We start from the raw sequence: 20,098 nt of genomic DNA on the forward strand, positions 1-20,098 counted from the left end.
CAGGGACCCATTGAACCCAGACTAGTGCTTCATTTTAAATTTTAAAGAGGAGCCAAGAAGCCTGTTTCCTTCCTTGCACTAGGCGCTATCATGCACTGGCTGCCCCACTACGCACTTCCATACATTTTGTTTGTGGCTCCGTTAACTGTCATGTGTGATGTTTCATACCAGCCCTTTAGTAACACCATCACCACTGCCACCACCTATTATCTATCTTTGGTGCCCACCCACCCCCAACTCACCTCTCCTATTTTGTCTCCCTTCAGGAACTACATTTGACTAAACCATTGCTTAACAATATACCACACAAAACCATTGAAACCAGATTAATGCTTAATTTCACCCATCTACATATTCCTCTCCTGTTCCAAGCCTTTACCCCCACATTTACAGGGTCATGGCTTGCATTGGTACGGTAGGTGCAGTGGCGCCGGGCCAATAATCTCTCTCCTGTGTGCTTTTCATCATGACCCACACAAGTTGTGATTTTTAGCACCCTGCTACCCTTTCACCATTGGTTCAGTTATGCAAAATACCAATTACACTCCATCCTTAATGCCCTTCAGCCCATTCTGAAATACAAACTGCGCCCTTGCACCTTGTATCCTTTACTTACAAACTAACCTAGCAAGATAGGTTCTTGATGGCCCCACTCCCTCCCCCCCAGCCCTCCCCCCAAAAAATGGCTCTCCGTTTTCCTTTCCCGCCCTTACCCTACACAATAATGCTTACTGGGCCGTAACTTCATTACCGTACCCCTAAAATAGAATCTTCCCTGATTCATGCTTTATTTGCCAGTTCCACCAGGTGCATAGCTGCACATTTCCTTACTTGAACCTCAGCCTATGGCACACTGAATATGCCAGTTCATTTCTAATTAAATAATATATCGTGGCTGCTAGCTTTTTAAACTGAAAACTACTCTGACATTTACATCTAAAACAACAAGAACCCCATTTACTGATCTTCTATGGTGCCTACCAAGACTCTTGATCTCATGTCGCTGCCAATTGGACCTGCACTTCCACGGGAGTACTTTCCATTGGTTCAGCAGGTGCAGTGGCACCAGGTCACGGAGGCTTCAGGGACCCATTGCGTTGACCCCAAATTAATGAATAGGTTTTTTTTTTTATTTAAACTAGACCCAATTAGCCTATTTCCTTCCTTGCAGTAGGGGTATCACACACTGCTCACCCATCTAAGAATACTATACATTTTGTACTTAGCTCTGTTGTTAACTACAAAATATCTCCTTTTGGCTATAACAACACCGCCACTACCACCTATCAGCCTTCTTCGCTGCACTCCTACCCAAAACACACCTCTTGTCTTCCTCTTCTTTCCAAGGCTTATGCAACTATCCATTCTGGAGCATAGCCTACATTTGCGCAGCAAGTGCAGTGGACCACACACAAATCCATTAATCAAACAGTACGGCTTTATTTCAGCTAGTTCATATTTATCTCCCATTCCTAGACTTTGTCCCCTCATTTCCAAGAGCATAGCGTTCATTTGTGCAGCAGGTGCAGCGGTGCTGCTACAGAGTTCTCTCTTATGTGTACTTTAGCTCTTGAACCCCTCATGTTGTGCCTTTTTGATTTGTGTTACATGAAAACAACCATAACCACAATCATTGGCCTTCTGTAACCCCTCATCCCACCAATCTGTCTTTCCTTTTCCAAGTTTCACAACCTCTCTTCATGCTCTTTTAGCCCATTGGCTGCCATCGCTTTCAATTACATTTTAAAAAGATTCACGTGTTTGCTTATGCTCTTTCAGTTTACCTTCATCATTTGCTGCTTAATGTTCTATATCAATCTTGCTCCATCCTTCATGCCCTTCCAGTACTTTCAAAAATATGAACTTTGCTCTTTCATGCATCCTGCCCTTCTCATACAAGAACACCTACCCCCAGCAAACCCCACTCACAACAAACATACCTATCCCACTCCCAATTCCTTCTCTGGCCTCCACAGCTACACTTACTTGTCCACGGCTACTTTGTGGGCAACAGGTGCGGTAGCACAGTGCCCCCAACAATGCATACAATCCATATTACTGCTTTCTTGCAAGTTTCTAACAGGAGCCCATTTACTTGGTTTCACAACAGCCCATAACAACCTGTTTACACCACTACACACTTACATTGTCAACATCTGAACACAACACTCTTTCTCCTGCTCACCTGTCAACATCCATTTGTTCGCACACTTCCAGGAACGTACCTTCAATTCATGTAGCAGGGCAATCCTTAAACCCTGATTATCGCTTCATTTTAGATTGCATACTTACGCCAAAGATCCTACTTCCTTTGTTGCATTAGAGGCCATCACACATTGCTTACCCCACTGCACAATACCATCAATTTTACACTTAGCTCCGTGGTTAACTACAAAATATGCAATAGCAAGCCTGTGCTGTTGTAACAACACCACCAACTAACACCCTTCTTCGCTAACCCGTCACTCCCAACTCACCTCTCCCTCTTTCTCCGTATCCCATGCAGCTAGACTTACTGAAGCGTACCTTCCTTTTATGTTAGCTGGTGCAGTGGCACCATGCCACACAAACCCACTCAACCCAAATTACTGCTTTATTTCACCTATTTGGATAATCCTCTATCTTCCCTATTCTTTGCCCCTGTATTTCAAAGGGTGTAGTGACCATTGGTGCAGCAGATGCAGTAGCTCCTCAACAGTTCTCTCTCTTCATATGCATTTGATCATCACCTGTGCATGCTGTGCTTTTGTCCCGATTAATACTTGTTAACAACCACGAAACATAACTGGTATCCTTTATAAGCATTCCCACCACTCCAGCACCCCTCCAGCTTCCATTTACACTTCCAAGCCTCCCAAGCTCCCTTCATGTTCTTTAAACCCTTTCGCTAGAGAGTTTGATTTTCGGCATCTATTCACATGCAACCCATTCCCCCATAACTCCTGTACCCCTGAATCTGGGATCTTCGTATCACTTTACTGAGTATCTCCCCTGCAGGACCCCTTTGGGGAGGGGCAACACCTACTCTTTTGCTGAGAACGTCATTGTCCTCTTGATGTACACCCACCTTGCCCCCTAATCCCTCCTCCCATTTCAGAACATTTAGCCCCTGATGGTCTTATGAAAATGAAAAATTAACTGAGACAGAAGCTAGCAGAAGAGAAAACTAGAAACCTGAATTCCACATTCCATCTTCTGCACAAAAGTTGTGAGATGGTGGATAGCACAAGTGAGGATCACACGAGGACACGCTCTCCTACTGCACATCTACCGCATCTCCAGGGAATCTTTTGTCGTAAATATTTAATTTACCATCGTAATTTCTATGCAGGTAAGTACTTAATCAATAATAACTCAATCGGAAAGAAAGAAACAGAGTCCGTGGTGTTAGAGTTCTTAGGGGTTTTATTCCTCAAAAAGGAATGGTCATGACCTGGATATCATGTTCCTGTAACCACAAGGGGTTCAGGAAGGGATAGAGCAATATTTTATTGACAATACATAGCTTATATACTTAATTTACACCATAGAAAGCAATATAGTAGGCGTAACAGCTGAGAGAAGACAAGATAACAGCATCCACGTGTTGCTAGTACGTAATCAGAAGGCGTGGACTAGGCGTGAACTAGAGGTGTGCGCTAGAAACGTCACAGGTAGGTGTCACATGGGGGTGGCACTAAACAGAAATGTTGCAATGTCAGCGGAAATCGGAGGCTTAGATGCGCGTGCAGCTGCATGACGTGTGGTTGACGTGAGACTGGAGGGTGCAGGGGGCATGACATTTACACTAGCGGAAAGAGACAGAAGTCTGGCATGTCAGATCAACTCGTACTTCTATCATATCTGATATCTGATGTTTGGGAACCATATTATCTGAACGGAAAAGGTCTCTGGGGCAGAAGCTATTCTATACTGACTGTGAGTGCGTGTATAAGCGCCTAAGTGTCTGCATGAGGAGCGTGGGGGCTTGGGCCTTCCATGGGAGCATGGTAACAGAGGCTATGAATTACTTGCACGGAGACAGGCCGGCCCTTCGGCTCTGCAGCTGGGGGGATGTTTACTTAAACTAGTAGGCAGGAATGTATTTTCGAGGAGCGGAACAGATAATTTGAAGGTTGTAGTCAGTCTTGGCAGGCAGCAGGCTGAGCTAAGCGCGGTGGGCCGCGCTGGAAGTAAGTCAGAGTTCACGGGTACAGAGACAGCCTGGGCTGAGGCTTTCAGAGTCAGAAGCCAGAAAAAAAGCTCGATGGCAGAAATTCGGGGCCTACTTTGCCAGAGCTGAAAAACTAGTAAAGTACACTACAAAAAGACGTTGGCATAGCATACTTAGGAACGGACTATTCAACCCATTCAGGGTGGGTTTGAAAGAGGACATGTTAACGTTGGACGCAAATGTATTTGCGTCTTCATAGCTGGCACAGGAGGGAAGTTACATGCACTTTAAGCTGGTACATGGAGACGGTGGGGTACACGCTAGGGAACACAACTTGACCATAAAATTTATATTTCCTCATTCCCTCCTTGTTCCCTACGGACCCTTCATGATATATCGATCCTCATGAATCGATCAGTTTGTTCTTGTAACATCATTTGCTCTTCTTTCTTTCTTTCACGTCTTGAAAGGAAACTGGAATGTTCAATGCATGATGTGGCACACAGTCCACAAATCGCTGGCCCACACTGTAAGCACAGGCAGCAACTGAATACTAGGACTAGGCCAATGCCTAGGAAGGATAGGATCTTCCATCCCCAAGCGGTTAACGTTGTCCAGAACCAACCGGACCAAGTCCAGGTGCCTGGATTCTGATGTATCAGATTTGCAATTTTATGAAGACGTGTAATAGCTTTGTATACAGATGGCGCGTTTTCTGGAATGAAAACACAGCAACTTGACCCGATGACCTTACAGGCTCCACCTCTATCTGCCAAGATGACGTCAATAACAAGACGATTCTGAAGGACAACAACCCGCATGGCGGACTGCTCTTCGGTTAAGTTACCTAGGGCGGAGGCAGTTTCATTCACTACTGCTTCAAGTGTTCTGGTTAATCTGCGTATTAGTTTACTATTTTGGACAGGGCCTAAAAAAAAAAAAGAATCCTTTATTGAAATCGGTGTATTGTTCCCATGCCGTTTCTGTGTAGTCGACAAGCGGGAGATCTCTTCTGAGTCTACTCTTTACTAGATTTGTATTTCTGTGATAATCAGGAGGAGCTAGAAAAACAGGTGGCAGAAGGAATGCAATATAACAGGTACCATCCCAATCTGGAGGTAAGCGTGTGTATGCGGTATGACCGCAAACAAAATAGGAGTGACAGATAGCTTTAAAGGACGATTTACCATGATCACTGAATTCGACAACAGTAGTACATTTACTATGACCTAAGTGTACTGAACCTTTCTTCCTGACACATAATTCACCAGTGACTGGCAATACTGACATAGCGGGCAGAACTGGTGCAGCTTCGGATTCAACAGTAAGAATCATAAGGTTAATTGTGTAATTACCTAATCCATACACTTCGTTTTCTAGATCAGTTCCTATTCTAGTGGGGAGTCCCTCCTTATCAGGGTAACAGACGTCGAGCAGAACTAAGTTCAAGTTTCCCCAAACCCAGCTCCCTTCGAAAACAGCAATATCAGGATCTAAGGAATTAATTATTTTAAACCATGCACCACAGGAGCCGTTGTGAGTGAACGGGTACGGAAAGAGGGGCAGAGCTCCCTTGTAATTCTGGTAGGGAGGGAGTCGGCCACATATCCAGCAGTTTGTGGCATTATTAGTCTGATGGGAATGGTGTAGCATACTAATGAATGTGTTGTTGCGCAGCGCGAGTCTGTAAGAGAGTTCATGTGGAGGTAACTCACTAAAAGAATGTTCAGCAGAAACATTATAAACAGATTGTTCACGCTTGAAGATAGGGCAATAGATAGGAAGTATTATACTTGCAACAATAATCAGAAGGCTTAGAAAAAACATGATTAACAATGTCACTATACAGTGACTACGCAGTGATTTGCAATATGTGCGTTTCTTGAATTGTCTCTCTCTCTCTCTATCTCGATCTAGGGGATACATGTCAGAAACTATTTAACCGATTCACCTAGGGGAGGACTTAAACAATTAAACTGTCTGACTTGCTAGATCGGAGCTTTAACTTATACTCTTCTTGGGGAGTTTTCTCTCGTTCTGAAACTTTAAAGTCACTAGGCTTGATACAGTCTTTGGAAGGGGTGGACGAGCCTGGGTCTGGTTTCAGTTCATTGCATAGTTTGATATGGCTCGTGTGGATCCACCCCTTTCTGCCCTCCACTTTCACTGCTGTCCTCGTAGTAAGAAGGACGGTCTTCGGCGCTTTCCAGCGGGGCTCCAGTGGACTTTTCCTGTCAAAGTTCCTTATTAACACCAGGTCGCCAGGACGGACATCATGCGGCTTTACATCAGTGTTGTCAGGGAAGGCTGCGGCAACCTGTGAACGACATGATTGGAGTGCAGACATCAAGGAGGCAAGGTAATCTGTCAACATATTGCAATCAACATCAGTAATTTTCTTAGGAATGGGCGTCCCCCACATATTTGGTGGTCTACCAAAGACCACCTCGTACGGGGATAGTCCTGATCTCGAATGGGCAACCATTCTCATATAGAACAGTGCCACTGGCAGGGCGACTATCCAGTCGACCCCTTTCTCTTGACATATTTTACCAAGGCGGGTCTTTAATGTCTGATTATGCCTCTCTACAAGGCCTGCGGCTTCGGGATGTCGGACACAATGGAATTTCCATTGATATCCTAGCAGCAAGGAAACTTGCTTCATTAATTCGGATGAGAATGGCTGGCCGTTATCTGAGTACACGACACGAGGCATGCCGTACCGTGGGAAGAATTCACGAACCAGCTGCCTGGCAGTGGTCGGAGCAGTGTAATCTGGGACTGGATATGCTTCGGTCCAACGGGAAAGTGCACAAACAACTACGAGGACATACTTGAATCCTCGACAACGGTCCATCTGGATATAATCCATCTGGAGGACTTCAAAAGGGTGATCGGGAGGATGAAATCCACCTTGCTCTACAGGGACGCTTTTACCTGGATTGAACTGACAACAGATCATGCAAGTACGCACTTTCTGTTTTGCTGCTGCTCGTAAGTGTTTGTTGCTCCAAAGATTTTGTAAACTGTCTAACATCGCTTTTTCTCCTAGATGTGCTGGACTATGTGCTGTATTGATTATGACTTGAACCATAGAGTCAGGGAGAAACCATGTAGATTTTCCCTTCGTCATCCAACCTTGATCTGTCTGGATCCCTCCTAGTTCAGTCCATTTCTTTATTTCATCAGGGGTAGCATGTGTCTGAATATCGATTACATCTAGTGTGGGATCCCTGACTGTCATACAATTTGTCGGTCCTATTGTCTTTGTCATGTCAGTTGTCTGAGTGTGAGTCAATGCTGTATGTTTTGCTGTCTGGTCTGTCAGGTCGTTACCCTGGGAAACAGAATCTGTAACTTTAGTATGTGCTTTACACTTCATGACGGATATGCCTGAAGGCAGATGTATTGCTTCTAACAGTGCTTGAATGAGGGGACCGTGTTGGATCTTGGCACCATGAGAGGTCAAAAAACCTCGTTCTTGCCATAACATTCCGAAGTCGTGTACAACTCCGAACGCATAACGGGAATCAGTGTATATGTTGACATTTCTGTTCTTGGCTAGTATACAGGCTCGGGTCAGAGCAATAAGCTCTGCCGCTTGAGCGGACAGTGTGTCAATACGATGTGTTTCTTTAACTTCGGTTTCAGTGGTCACTGCATATGCGGCCACTAATTCTCCTGTACTTGTTCTCATACATGAACCATCCACATAAAGTGTCAGGTCTGGATTTGTCAATGGAACATCTGTTAAGTCTCGTCGAGGCTTTGTTACTGCATTAATGATCTCTATACAATCATGCGGGGCTGGATCTGTCATAATTGAAGGTAACAGTGTTGCGGGGTTCAGAATGCTGCAGCGTCTGATTTCTATGTGTGGCTGGAATAGCGTTAATTCGTAACCTGTCAGTCGTGCTATAGTTAAGTGCTGAGTCTGGGTTCTGTTTAAAAGAACCTCTACAGAATGTGGAACTTGTACTGTTAACTGATGGCCTAAAACAATTGAATCACTCTGTCTGATTGCTAATGCTGTTGCTGCTACGGACTTTAAGCACGCAGGGAGTGCCTGGGCTACTGAATCCAATGTACTTGAAAAATAAGCGCAAGGCTTATGTGAACCTGCTTGGTCTTGAGTGAGGACAGACAACGCTGTACCATCACGTTCTGTAACAAAAAGTGTAAACGGTTTACTGTAACATGGTGTCGCTAAAACTGGTGCTCGACATAATGCTTTCTTTAATTCCTCAAAGGCTTGCGTGTGTTCCTGAGTCCAAGGAAGGACAGTCGAAGTCGCTGCCTCCTGTGTCGTTAACTGGATGAGTGGTTTAGCTAGAAATGCATATTGAGGAATCCATTGTCTACAGTACGAGGTGAGGCCTATGAAGGCCCGCACTTCCTTTTGTGTCTGGGGTTGTGGCATATTTACAATTAACTGAATGCGATCGGGAGTGAGCTGTCTCCCCACTTTGGACAGCAAGTGACCTAAGTACACAACTTGCTGAACACAGAATTGTAGCTTCGAAGGAGACACCTTGTGTCCCTTGTCGGCCAGAAAATGTAAAACTGTCAGTGATGCTTGTTCACATTCGGGCTCACTTCGTGCGGTGATCAGCAGATCATCGACGTATTGCAGTAAAGCGGTGTTAACTGGCATTTGAATACAATCTAGTTGTCTTTTCAGTGCTTGACTATAGATGCTGGGGCTTTCTGTGAATCCTTGAGGTGCGCGGGAAAATTTGAAACTTCGTCCATTTAAACTGAATCCGAAGAGGTATTAGCTCTCTGGATCAATAGGTACACTAAAGAAAGCGTTCTTGAGGTCTATTACAGTAAAGAACGTTGCTTCAGAATCAATAGCAGTCAATAGGGAAGAGATATCGGGGACCACAGGGTACTGTGGTACAATGCATTTATTCAGCTCTCGCAGATCAATCACCAGCCGATATACTGGCGGTGCATTGGGATCAGTACGTTTAAGAATTGGAATGATGGGTGAATTACAGATATTGGAGTCGGTCTCTACGACCACTCCTTGGGCAATGAGCTCTTCAATGATTTCCAGTAAAGCCACTACAGCATCAGGTGGTAACTTGTATTGTCTGATTCGGGGTAAAACTACCCCTGTCTTGAGTGTAACACGGTATGGTGTGATATGCATACAACCTACATCAGTTGGGCCTTTTGCCCACAAGTGATCTGGTACATTTTTCAATCTGACATCAAACTCTCGTAATACATAATGACCCTTGAAATCCCGCAGAAAGAGTCTAACTCCCTCCGGGGAACAGCATATTATGGCTCCTAGAGCCTTCAATGTTTTTATTCCTAACAGATTTTCTGGACATGATTTCGTAAGTAACAAGTCTGTAACACGTGATAATGGACCCACAGCCAGGGGGACGGGTTCTGATACCTCATTTACAATGGGCTGTCCTGAAAAACCAAGGGAAACATTCTGTGAGCCTGAGAGGGGTGCCCCTGGGACTTCGTCATGGCTTATTGTGGTGCGGCTTGCCCCTGTGTCTATTAAAAACTTTCTGTCTTTTCCCAATACTTGACTGTGTACATAAGGACCTTCTTGATCTACGGGAATTTCAATAAGAGGCAAACCCAACTCCCTCTCCAGGCTGTTTCATGCGTATCGTTGGTAATCGGGGTAAGCAGCTTGGGCATACTGGTACATCTGTTGGGAAACTTGTTGAGTCGCGGCCATGGGCTGTGGCTGTGATACCGCTACTGTCTGTGCTGTATGAGATGAAGCATGCATAGGCTGCGTGTTCTGCATGGGCTGTACGTTCTGTGCGGTCTGTTGCTGGGCCTGATCTTGTCTTGGTGGATGCGGTCTTTCCTTAGTTTTACCTGTTGATATGTTATGTTTCAGAACTGGACATTCATGTACGTAGTGACCTGGCTGCTTGCAATAGTTGCATGTCCCTTTAACGGGAGCTGCGGCGTGACCAGTCTGGGTCGTACCCTTTCTGTGGCCGTCGGTTGGAACTGATTGGGCTACTAACATTTTCATTTTCGTGTCTTTCATACGTTTCTGTTCCTGATCCTGTTCTTCTCTAATTCTGTTCTGATGGTATTGTAACATTTGTAACATCTGTGATGGCGTATTTGCTTGCCATGTACTCTCAACCTTGTATACACGGTTTTTGACTGCTAACAGGGAATTCTCGACTAATTTTGATACAAACAGATGCGGGTATGACTCGCTACTTGGTTTAAGACCGCTGTTAATAATAAAACATTTCTCGAATCTTGAATAGAAGTCACTAGTATCTTCGTCGGGTTTCTGTTTACATGCTGAGATTGCATCCCAGTCTTCCTTTCTTGTTGTCAGTAATCTTGGCAGAACCTGTACTATCAAACCTGGTAATGCTTTAGTTTTCTCCCCAAGGCCTACCCCTGGGACACGCTTGTTCTCTTCGTCTTCTATTTCTGCCCATACAATCTTTTTCTCTCCCACCTCCCATTCCTTTTCCTTGAGTTTCTCGTAGATGCCCGTGGGCAGCAGTACTTTTAACATTTTCATGATATCTTCATATGTGTAATCCCCCATCAGTAACATGTCTTTAAGTTCTCTGTGAAAACCTGCAGGGTCTTTATCATGGCAGGGTACTAGTATCTTCATTTCTAACAATTCTAACTTGGTCAGAGGCGTGTGTACATACACACGTTTCAAGGTATGATCCTCACCCATAACTGGGTGTACTTCTCGTAAGGGGTTCTGACTTTCAATACCATTTAGACGTTCCATATGGTACATTTTTCTTTCTGGGGGCGGAGCGGGAACATATTCGGAGCTTACGAAAGTGCCATATCTATGTCGTTGTTCTAAAATTATTTGTATTAACTTGGTACTTAGACCTCTCCATCTATCCATAAGTAGTGCTTCTAATGTTTCGTGTAAGGGACCTGGATCAGAATGTTGGTTTCTGTATTTCGTGAGGAGGTGCTGCATCATGTATACACCTGCTAATTTCTGCTCGTCTGGGGAAAGGTTCAGGAACGTCTGCGCTACGGTGTCATCATTATATATATCCGGATTGTCAGTCCATAATATGGCTGACCGGGCTAGTTCTTGTTCATCCATAGAATTGAGTACATGGTACCCCATTCGTTCTCGGAGTCTTTTATCAGTTTCCTGAAACTGATGTTCAGGAGAATTCGGGTTTGTTAAGGCAGAGAGAAAAACTCTCTTGCTTTCTGGACGAATGCCTTTCCTAAGGTAAGTTCCCTTACCTACATACGCTATAGTATCTGTAGTCTTTTCTTGTTCTTCAGGTTCTTCTTCCCCCTCGGAGGAAGCCTTTTCTTTCTCTTTTTCGTGTATTTCTATCACTGCTTTTCTTATTTTCTTGTACATACTGGCTATGCAAGTCCCCTTGTCGTGCTTTCCTTCAGATATATTTTGACCCCACTTGTTGAGTGCATCTAATTCACCCTGATCTGTCTCAGGCCTGTCTCGTTCTCTTATTAGGCAATTTATAAAAAAACGTAGTATCTGTCCTTGAACGTCAACTTTCTGATGCTCCATGGCATCCTTAATACTGTCAGGGTCTTTCCCAGTCTGAACAAACTGATATATTCTATCTAGGCGCTCCTTCATTCCTGCAAATAACAGCAGGAAATCAGTAGCAGATCGTAACCGTAGTGATGCCATCATCATTCTATCGTCTTTGCCGGGTACTGGGTCATATCTGCAAACTGTAAGTTGTCCTTTGAGTATGTCGAGTCGGGGTGACTTGAACGTGAAAGGACTCTGCAAGTCCCCGAGCTGTAACCTGCGCGTTAATGGCGGGGTCTGAAGACCCCCGGTCGCACCTCCTGAGGCGGAAGCTTGGACATTTTCTCTCTGTGGAGTCTGTATCTGAACTTGAATTTGTCTTTTAGTAGGATCAGGTAGACGTGGTTTCGGTAGATCAACTTTAGGTACGGGAAGTGGTGGAGGTGGAGGAATCTGTTGTGGTACTGGCGGAATATGATCTTGGGGCGGGTTACCACCCCCGTCCCTGTCGTTAGGCAGGGCGCGGACAGGCAGATTGGTGTAAGCGGGTGCTACATCCTCTAGATAGGAATTCAGGAATATGTCTTTAGTGGTCCTGTGCGTTACTTTAGTCGGAACCAATGGTGGCGGCAGATTTTTCGGTATTTCTGAAATGGCCTCAGGCGAACCCTCGGCCGCGAGATACATACCGTTTACGAGATTGTTTCGTGCACGGTCTACTTGCTCTGTTTTTACTCGGATCCCTTCAGTAACTAATTCATTTTCTTGGGCTTTATCTGATTCTTTAAGTCTGTCTTCTCTACGTAGTTCTTTTTCAGCACGCTTATGTGATTCCTTACGCCAAAACTCTATGGCGTCTTTCTGAGATTGTCTGGCTTTCTTTTTCCATAGTGCTTCCTCTACCTTCATGATGCACTCGGCATCCCATGTTCCGGTAACAGGCCATCTGTGTCTCTCGTCTAGATGTTTAGTATAGTCGGCCCATAAATCTAGATACAATATGGCATCTAAGCCATGCTTATGGTACATAAAATTTCCAGGAGTGTCCCTAGGGGGGATAGGAATTTCTTCCTCTAGTATCCCTTTCCTAGTTCCTATCTGCTTTAACTTGTTGAAAAACGGCATCTTGTTTACTTAGTACTGAATGCTCAATCCTTGCTACTTAATACCGAATACAGTTAGTTATACAAGAACACAATAATGCACATTAAAAAAACAGTCACACTCATACCACGACATTAATCACATGAAAAAACATTTGAGACATATATGACTACCCCCTATACCGGATGTACTGCTAAACAGCACAGATACACTGCTAAGAACAGTGCAAAAACTTGTAATAACGGATGTACTGCTAAACAGTACAGATACACTGTCTAAAAACAGTGCAGACCGGACTTGTGTACCCAAACCCGTCTAGATACGTCCCAGCAATGGTACTCACCGGGAAGCACGGAAAACAGAAGGCCTCGGAAAACTCGACTGGACTGGACCGGACTCGACTCGACACGTGGATACTTCGGAAAACTGGTGGGCCTCTTGACACCTCGGACCTTGCTTCTTTCGGCTAGGCTCTGGTCGGGATCCTCCGCACTCCTCACCGCCTCGTCTGGGTGCTGATCGCAGTCTTCGTCACCTCCGTGGGCCAGAGGGAGATACAGGAAATCCTGCCGGTACGCGTAGTTTCCTTCTAACTGATGGCAGGGGACAGAGCTTGCAACGCACCAACCGGCGCGTGAGGTGGGGGGAGGGGTCCCTATTCGGGCGCCAAAATGTCGTAAATATTTAATTTACCATCGTAATTTCTATGCAGGTAAGTACTTAATCAATAATAACTCAATCGGAAAGAAAGAAACAGAGTCCGTGGTGTTAGAGTTCTTAGGGGTTTTATTCCTCAAAAAGGAATGGTCATGACCTGGATATCATGTTCCTGTAACCACAAGGGGTTCAGGAAGGGATAGAGCAATATTTTATTGACAATACATAGCTTATATACTTAATTTACACCATAGAAAGCAATATAGTAGGCGTAACAGCTGAGAGAAGACAAGATAACAGCATCCACGTGTTGCTAGTACGTAATCAGAAGGCGTGGACTAGGCGTGAACTAGAGGTGTGCGCTAGAAACGTCACAGGTAGGTGTCACATGGGGGTGGCACTAAACAGAAATGTTGCAATGTCAGCGGAAATCGGAGGCTTAGATGCGCGCGCAGCTGCATGACGTGTGGTTGACGTGAGACTGGAGGGTGCAGGGGGCATGACATTTACACTAGCGGAAAGAGACAGAAGTCTGGCATGTCAGATCAACTCGTACTTCTATCATATCTGATATCTGATGTTTGGGAACCATATTATCTGAACGGAAAAGGTCTCTGGGGCAGAAGCTATTCTATACTGACTGTGAGTGCGTGTATAAGCGCCTAAGTGTCTGCATGAGGAGCGTGGGGGCTTGGGCCTTCCATGGGAGCATGGTAACAGAGGCTATGAATTACTTGCACGGAGACAGGCCGGCCCTTCGGCTCTGCAGCTGGGGGGATGTTTACTTAAACTAGTAGGCAGGAATGTATTTTCGAGGAGCGGAACAGATAATTTGAAGGTTGTAGTCAGTCTTGGCAGGCAGCAGGCTGAGCTAAGCGCGGTGGGCCGCGCTGGAAGTAAGTCAGAGTTCACGGGTACAGAGACAGCCTGGGCTGAGGCTTTCAGAGTCAGAAGCCAGAAAAAAAGCTCGATGGCAGAAATTCGGGGCCTACTTTGCCAGAGCTGAAAAACGTGTAAAGTACACTACAAAAAGACGTTGGCATAGCATACTTAGGAACGGACTATTCAACCCATTCAGGGTGGGTTTGAAAGAGGACATGTTAACGTTGGACACAAATGTATTTGCGTCTTCATAGCTGGCACAGGAGGGAAGTTACATGCACTTTAAGCTGGTACATGGAGACGGTGGGGTACACGCTAGGGAACACAACTTGACCATAAAATTTATATTTCCTCACTTTGCCTGCCTGTCCTTCGATAAGTGCAAGTATAGGTTATGTTAAAATTATTTGTAGAGCGCACGTACACCGCTCGGTGTCTTAGTGCTAAATTTAGGAGTAGCCTGGGTCCTGGTAGGTTATTTATATGCCTGGATAAACAGCCAGATCTTAAGAAGTCTCCTGAATGTCAAAAAGTCTGTACAGGAACTGATGTCAAGGGGGAGGGCGTTCCAGAAGTGAGGGGCCAACACCGCAAATCTACCACCACCTCGTCTCTTCAGTTTGTAGGTTGGTGTGATCAGGAGGTTCAGGTGGGCTGAGCGCAAATTGCGGGCAGGTCTGTATCTCTGGATAAGGTTGGAATCAAATTTCGGACAGGCGCCATGCAGAGATTTAAAAATGAGGCACCTGGTTTTGAAAGCACAACGTTGTGTTATGCGGAGCCAATGTAGCTTCCTCTTAAAGGGGGAAGCATGTTGCCATCTGGGCTGATGGAAAATCAGTCTGGTGGGCGGGTTTTGTACCAGTTGCAGTCTTTTGACTAGATACAACGGAAGACCGAAATAAAGTGACTTGGCATAGTCAATGTGAGAAGTGACCAAAGATAAGACAGCCTGAACCACTGCTACCCTAGTGAGGAGTCTGCATATTTTCTTTATCTTATATGTATACTAGGACACAGATCTTAATCTTGATAGGGCAGGTAGTGCATATTGCCAGAACCCTACTGTGTGCACCACCAGCGTTCATCAGCAGCTAAAGAACAATAATGTGCTTTCAAACTGCACAATTTGCACACCACATGTTCACAAACACGATCTACACACTGCATACACACAAGTCAACTGTTTCAGACTCATTTACATTTCTCTTGAACAATCTATAACTGACTCATCAAGCAGTTATTACATCTTAAGCTCATCAACACCCTTTTCAAGCCTTCATTTTGGGATAAAACTTATATATGCATCAAACACTACTTCATCGATTGTAACACCATTGGTTTTTAGTGATTCATCATAGCAGCATTTCAAAACCATTTCCATTAAATATACCAATCACATTTGACTCAATATCCAGCACCAATTGTGGTAGCATTGCTGCAGTACATCTTCAAGATGTAAGAGGTCAGTACACTATGCTAATAAAATGGATATTACACTTATGTATAATTGTGCAACCACAGTCCCCTTTTCAAACTGGTTGCCACCAGAACCAACATATTTGCTTTACGAACATCTCTAAATCCAACTCTCTACAGCACATAAAATAATTAGAAAAAGAGCAAATTAGGGGCAGCAGTTGTAATCAATGTGTGAGATCACTTTATGGTCAAATAGCTCTTAGGCTGACAAGGAATATCATGGTAATGTTTTCGTCTCTGCTTTCTTCCTGACATAAGTAGGGTGGCAAAAGCAAGCAGGCATGTAAAGCATAGGGATTTGCAAATACTAGTAAAAGCATTTTTGTTTGTCTTGCTGGGTTTCCCGAACTATTGAACCTCCTTTAACAAAACCCCTATATATTTTCTCTTTCTATAGGAAGTGGAGTTGTTTAATCAGACCTTGACATTTGATCATGGCCAAAAATTTCAGGAAACAAACTGGGGGAAAGTGTGTGAAGATCTCAAAGACAAAGCTTTAATGGAAGTTGGTTGCCATGACACAGGTAGTTGCGTACCAGAAATGCACTTATTTATAATAACCCTTCTTTGTTCATTCCTACTGTCAGACTGTGCAAACCAATGTTAAGATGATATGGCACCAAATGGAACCTGGATCCGCCAGTATCACATTAAGGATTAAATATAATTTAACTAATCAGCATGCACACAAGTACTCTTCAATCATTTCAATCAAAGTTAATGTAACTGTCATGGAGGTGGTTGGATGTATGTTACATGTATTAAGCTTATTAAAATTCAGACAGTAACACACATACCTTTTCTACCGATTGATGGCAATATTCCTTGTGTAATCCCATTTCATAGCATACATTCCCTTCTTCTGATGTGTAAATGATCTTTTTAGCCAAAGTCCATAGGACGCACCAGCCACAAGTACTCGTTATTATGGAGCAATTTCCTCTGCAATCCCCAATTACCCTTTACCAACGCCTAGAGGAAAATGTGTGAAGGAAGCCTACATGCACACTTACTCCTTCTGAAAACTGTGCTTCTATTCTTTTTCAGCTACACATCAAGATATTAGTCCTGTTAAAGGCGTATCCTCAGGGGTGTGCCGATGCTTAGAGGGGTCCACCTCTCAACAGCCCCAAGTCTGGATTGTTGGAATAGCGCAACCTTTTGAGATGGTCAAGCGGGGGAAGGAAAGGTTGGGATCTGCAGGGAGGGAGATCTGTGAATGGAGGGAGAGAGACTTGTAATATACTCTTATTCATAACAGTAACTATCAAAACCAGCAAGTGAGGTTAGAGACACAAAATAACTATACGTAAAAGAAAATAATCAACCCAGTAACAGGGGAGGTGAGAGGGTGTATTCAAGTTTCCAACACAGATGCTGCAAAAGGGTGGGAAATCGAGATTATAAACATACACCTCCTTCTGTGAATAAGGCATGTATACTCAAGAGATAATATGAAACACTTTAACCGACATACCTACCCTCATTAACAGGTCGGGATGAACCACAAAGGGCGGGAGCATCAGGCTTCCAGTCACCCACTACTGACCCCTTGTTAAATGAGCAAAAGAATTGCCACTGCTTAATAAATCCGTTCTTAGTATAGCTCCATGAAAAACAAAACAGTAGAGTACCATGAACAGATCAGGATGAATAGGCTTCGAGGCTGTAACTTCCAACACATCCAATAATGAGCCTCTTTTTAAATATCCGCTTAAGACAGTATTCCTAGAATCAAGTAGAGGAAAGAGAGGTGACCCCACTAGTTCCAGGGAACATGGTGCTCGAGACAATTTAAGCCTAAAGGGAACTCCCTGGAAACAGACTGTATAGATTCTCACATCACTCACTCATTCTTTCATACCGAGCTCTTATTAAGCCAACTTCTATTCCCAATATATTTTCAGACTAAAATGTAGCGCTTACAATGTTTTTATTTATATAAAACGTTCTTTATCTTGACATTTAAAATTTCGGAAATATTCCCGAAAGAATACACATTAAAATAAAAAATCTAATTAAAAAGTTTTTGGATACAGTTTAAACATTTCATTTCATATCATTAAAAAATATACTGCATATACATTTCAAAAAAGAATGTCATAAAATCATAAACCACTATAGTTACCCTTTCTCACTAAGCAAATCTAATGCTCTTCTTAAACCTTAATTTGATCCAATAGCCCTATATGTTTTATATGGGACACTCAATACAGGAATTCCCATGTATCTACAGGTTCCTTCACTCCTTTTACATCCAGGAAAGTTTTTATATTCTTTCCTGATCTTTTGATAACCACCTCTTTATGCATGAACCTAAAGTATCAGTTTGGTAAAGATCTATAGTCAAGTGACAACATAAATGTAATAAACCACAAATAATATGATTATCCACATATACTAACAGATAAACTCACCACTCACCAAGTAATAAACATTTTTTTGTATATGTTTATTTTATCCTCCGATTATCTGTTTTCATTTTTTTGATTTTTTTTGAAAAAATTCATTGTATACAAATTTGTCTTTTACGTTAAATTACTAATAGTGCATAAACATTAAAAACATTTAGAAGGCAGACATAACACGAAAAAGGTAATGTATGCAATATGGCAAGGTAGGTCACAACGCGCGTTTCGGCTGGCTAGCCTTCTTCAGGTGGCCATTTATTGCACTGAAATATTAAAAACAGTGTGAGTGAGAGTAGGACAGATGAACATTTTTTACTTACGTGACATGGAAACAAATAGTATTTCATAAACAAATATAAACAGTGCAGTATTTTTTGTCTACAGTCAAGTTGTACAATATAGATCATGGTAAGAGACATATAAGAGACACAAACCTATGTGACAACCCTAAAACACCCATAACCTCATTGCTGTATGTTCAAGACATCCATGGTACAGATCTATATTTACATTTCGCATCTAAATGATCCTTGGTAACATGGGTACTCACATTTAGTTCTAAGTTACCTATATATTCCAAATATACATCTATCTAGTGTCCCACATACACATCTATATTTACATTTCAAGACAGGACAATCCAATAGTGGTATAAGTACTCCTGTTAAATCTAAGTTGCCTATATGGTAACCTGATGTAAAGTTCATAGTATAATTTAAATTGCTTAAACATGAAACCAAACATGTACGGGTGATATGTCCACTGGCGTTGACAGATATCCTATATGGGTTACGAGCCTGAGTAAAAACATGCTTACCTAAATTCGGTTATAGAGAAAAACTACACGTCCTCTTTGGGCTTGAGTATAAGATAAATGTCTAATGTATAAACAAAAGGAATAGAAAACTGGTATAAATAAACATACACAATATTTCTGTTGTTTTTTTGTGATCATATCAACTTGCAAACAGGGAATTATACCTTATGGAGATATTGGTCCGTCCGCACGAAATAACATGATTAGTTGAGTTGTAAAGTATCCTTGGAGATTGTTCTTCTTTTTTAAGAATTTCAAGCTGAAACGTGACAGATAGTTTGATATAAAAATGGGGGTTTTCACACAGGTGTATAAGGGTGCTAAATGAGAAAGTACTAGACGAATTCTACATTTACCTCATTGGCAGATGTTGTGATAGTCCTGTTTTATGGCGTATTCATTAAGTTAGATATTGAAAAAAGGTTATCACAAAGGGCGGGGTCGTCTGTGCAGCTAGGACGCAGGGGCACCTATATGAATGTATAGATGGTTTTCTGAAATAGATATATAACCAAAACGTTTTAACATAGGGAAAAGATTATTGGAAGAAGGCGGTATTTATGGTTACAAAAGACTCTTATCCCGAAATAGTGGAAGGTAATATTTAATGATGGACTATAAAGGACTCTTATCATAAGAGTCTACCGTCAACGTATTAAAAAATGTTAAACAGAAGGCGTGGCCAAGATGGCGGCGGAGTAGGACGCCTTTCCGAGCCGCTCCGGCGCTGATCCGACAAAGCTTCTAATAGCACGATCCTGAGGGAGCGAACCCGCTTCAAAAGTGGAGAGGAGGTCTACCTGAAGAAGCGGTCTGCTTTGGCGCGGTCGCTGGAGCGGTGAAGCCCCGAGATCGCCCTTGAGATCGATCAAACTCCGCGGCCTGTGCGACCCCGGCCTTTCCTGATCTCAACGTCCGGCGTGGGAGGTGGGCGGACCCCCTGAGGTCCCGCCTGGAGACGCCGAAGCTAGCGGAAGGTGGAGCCCCCTGGCCCGCACGGTGCTGCAGAATCGCGGGGCTTGGCGAGAAGAGCCCCACTGGGGGCGCCGAGGGGGTGGTACGAGACTTCTGCACGCTGAAGG

At 43.6% G+C, this 20,098-nt stretch overlaps 1 protein-coding gene across 1 annotated transcript in view; it reads left to right on the plus strand.

Annotated features, from left to right (window-relative positions):
- Positions 1-20,098, plus strand: part of NEK5 (NIMA related kinase 5) — a 416,861-nt gene that overhangs the window by 332,772 nt on the left and 63,991 nt on the right. Inside the window, exon 19 of the mRNA XM_086935035.1 lies at positions 16,186-16,312. Within this exon, the coding sequence (XP_086791161.1) occupies positions 16,186-16,312 (127 nt within the window). The remainder of the gene's footprint in view (positions 1-16,185; positions 16,313-20,098) is intronic.

This window comes from Lissotriton vulgaris, chromosome 8 (genome assembly GCF_964263255.1).
Source record: "Lissotriton vulgaris chromosome 8, aLisVul1.2, whole genome shotgun sequence".
NCBI classification, from domain to species: domain Eukaryota; kingdom Metazoa; phylum Chordata; class Amphibia; order Caudata; family Salamandridae; genus Lissotriton; species Lissotriton vulgaris.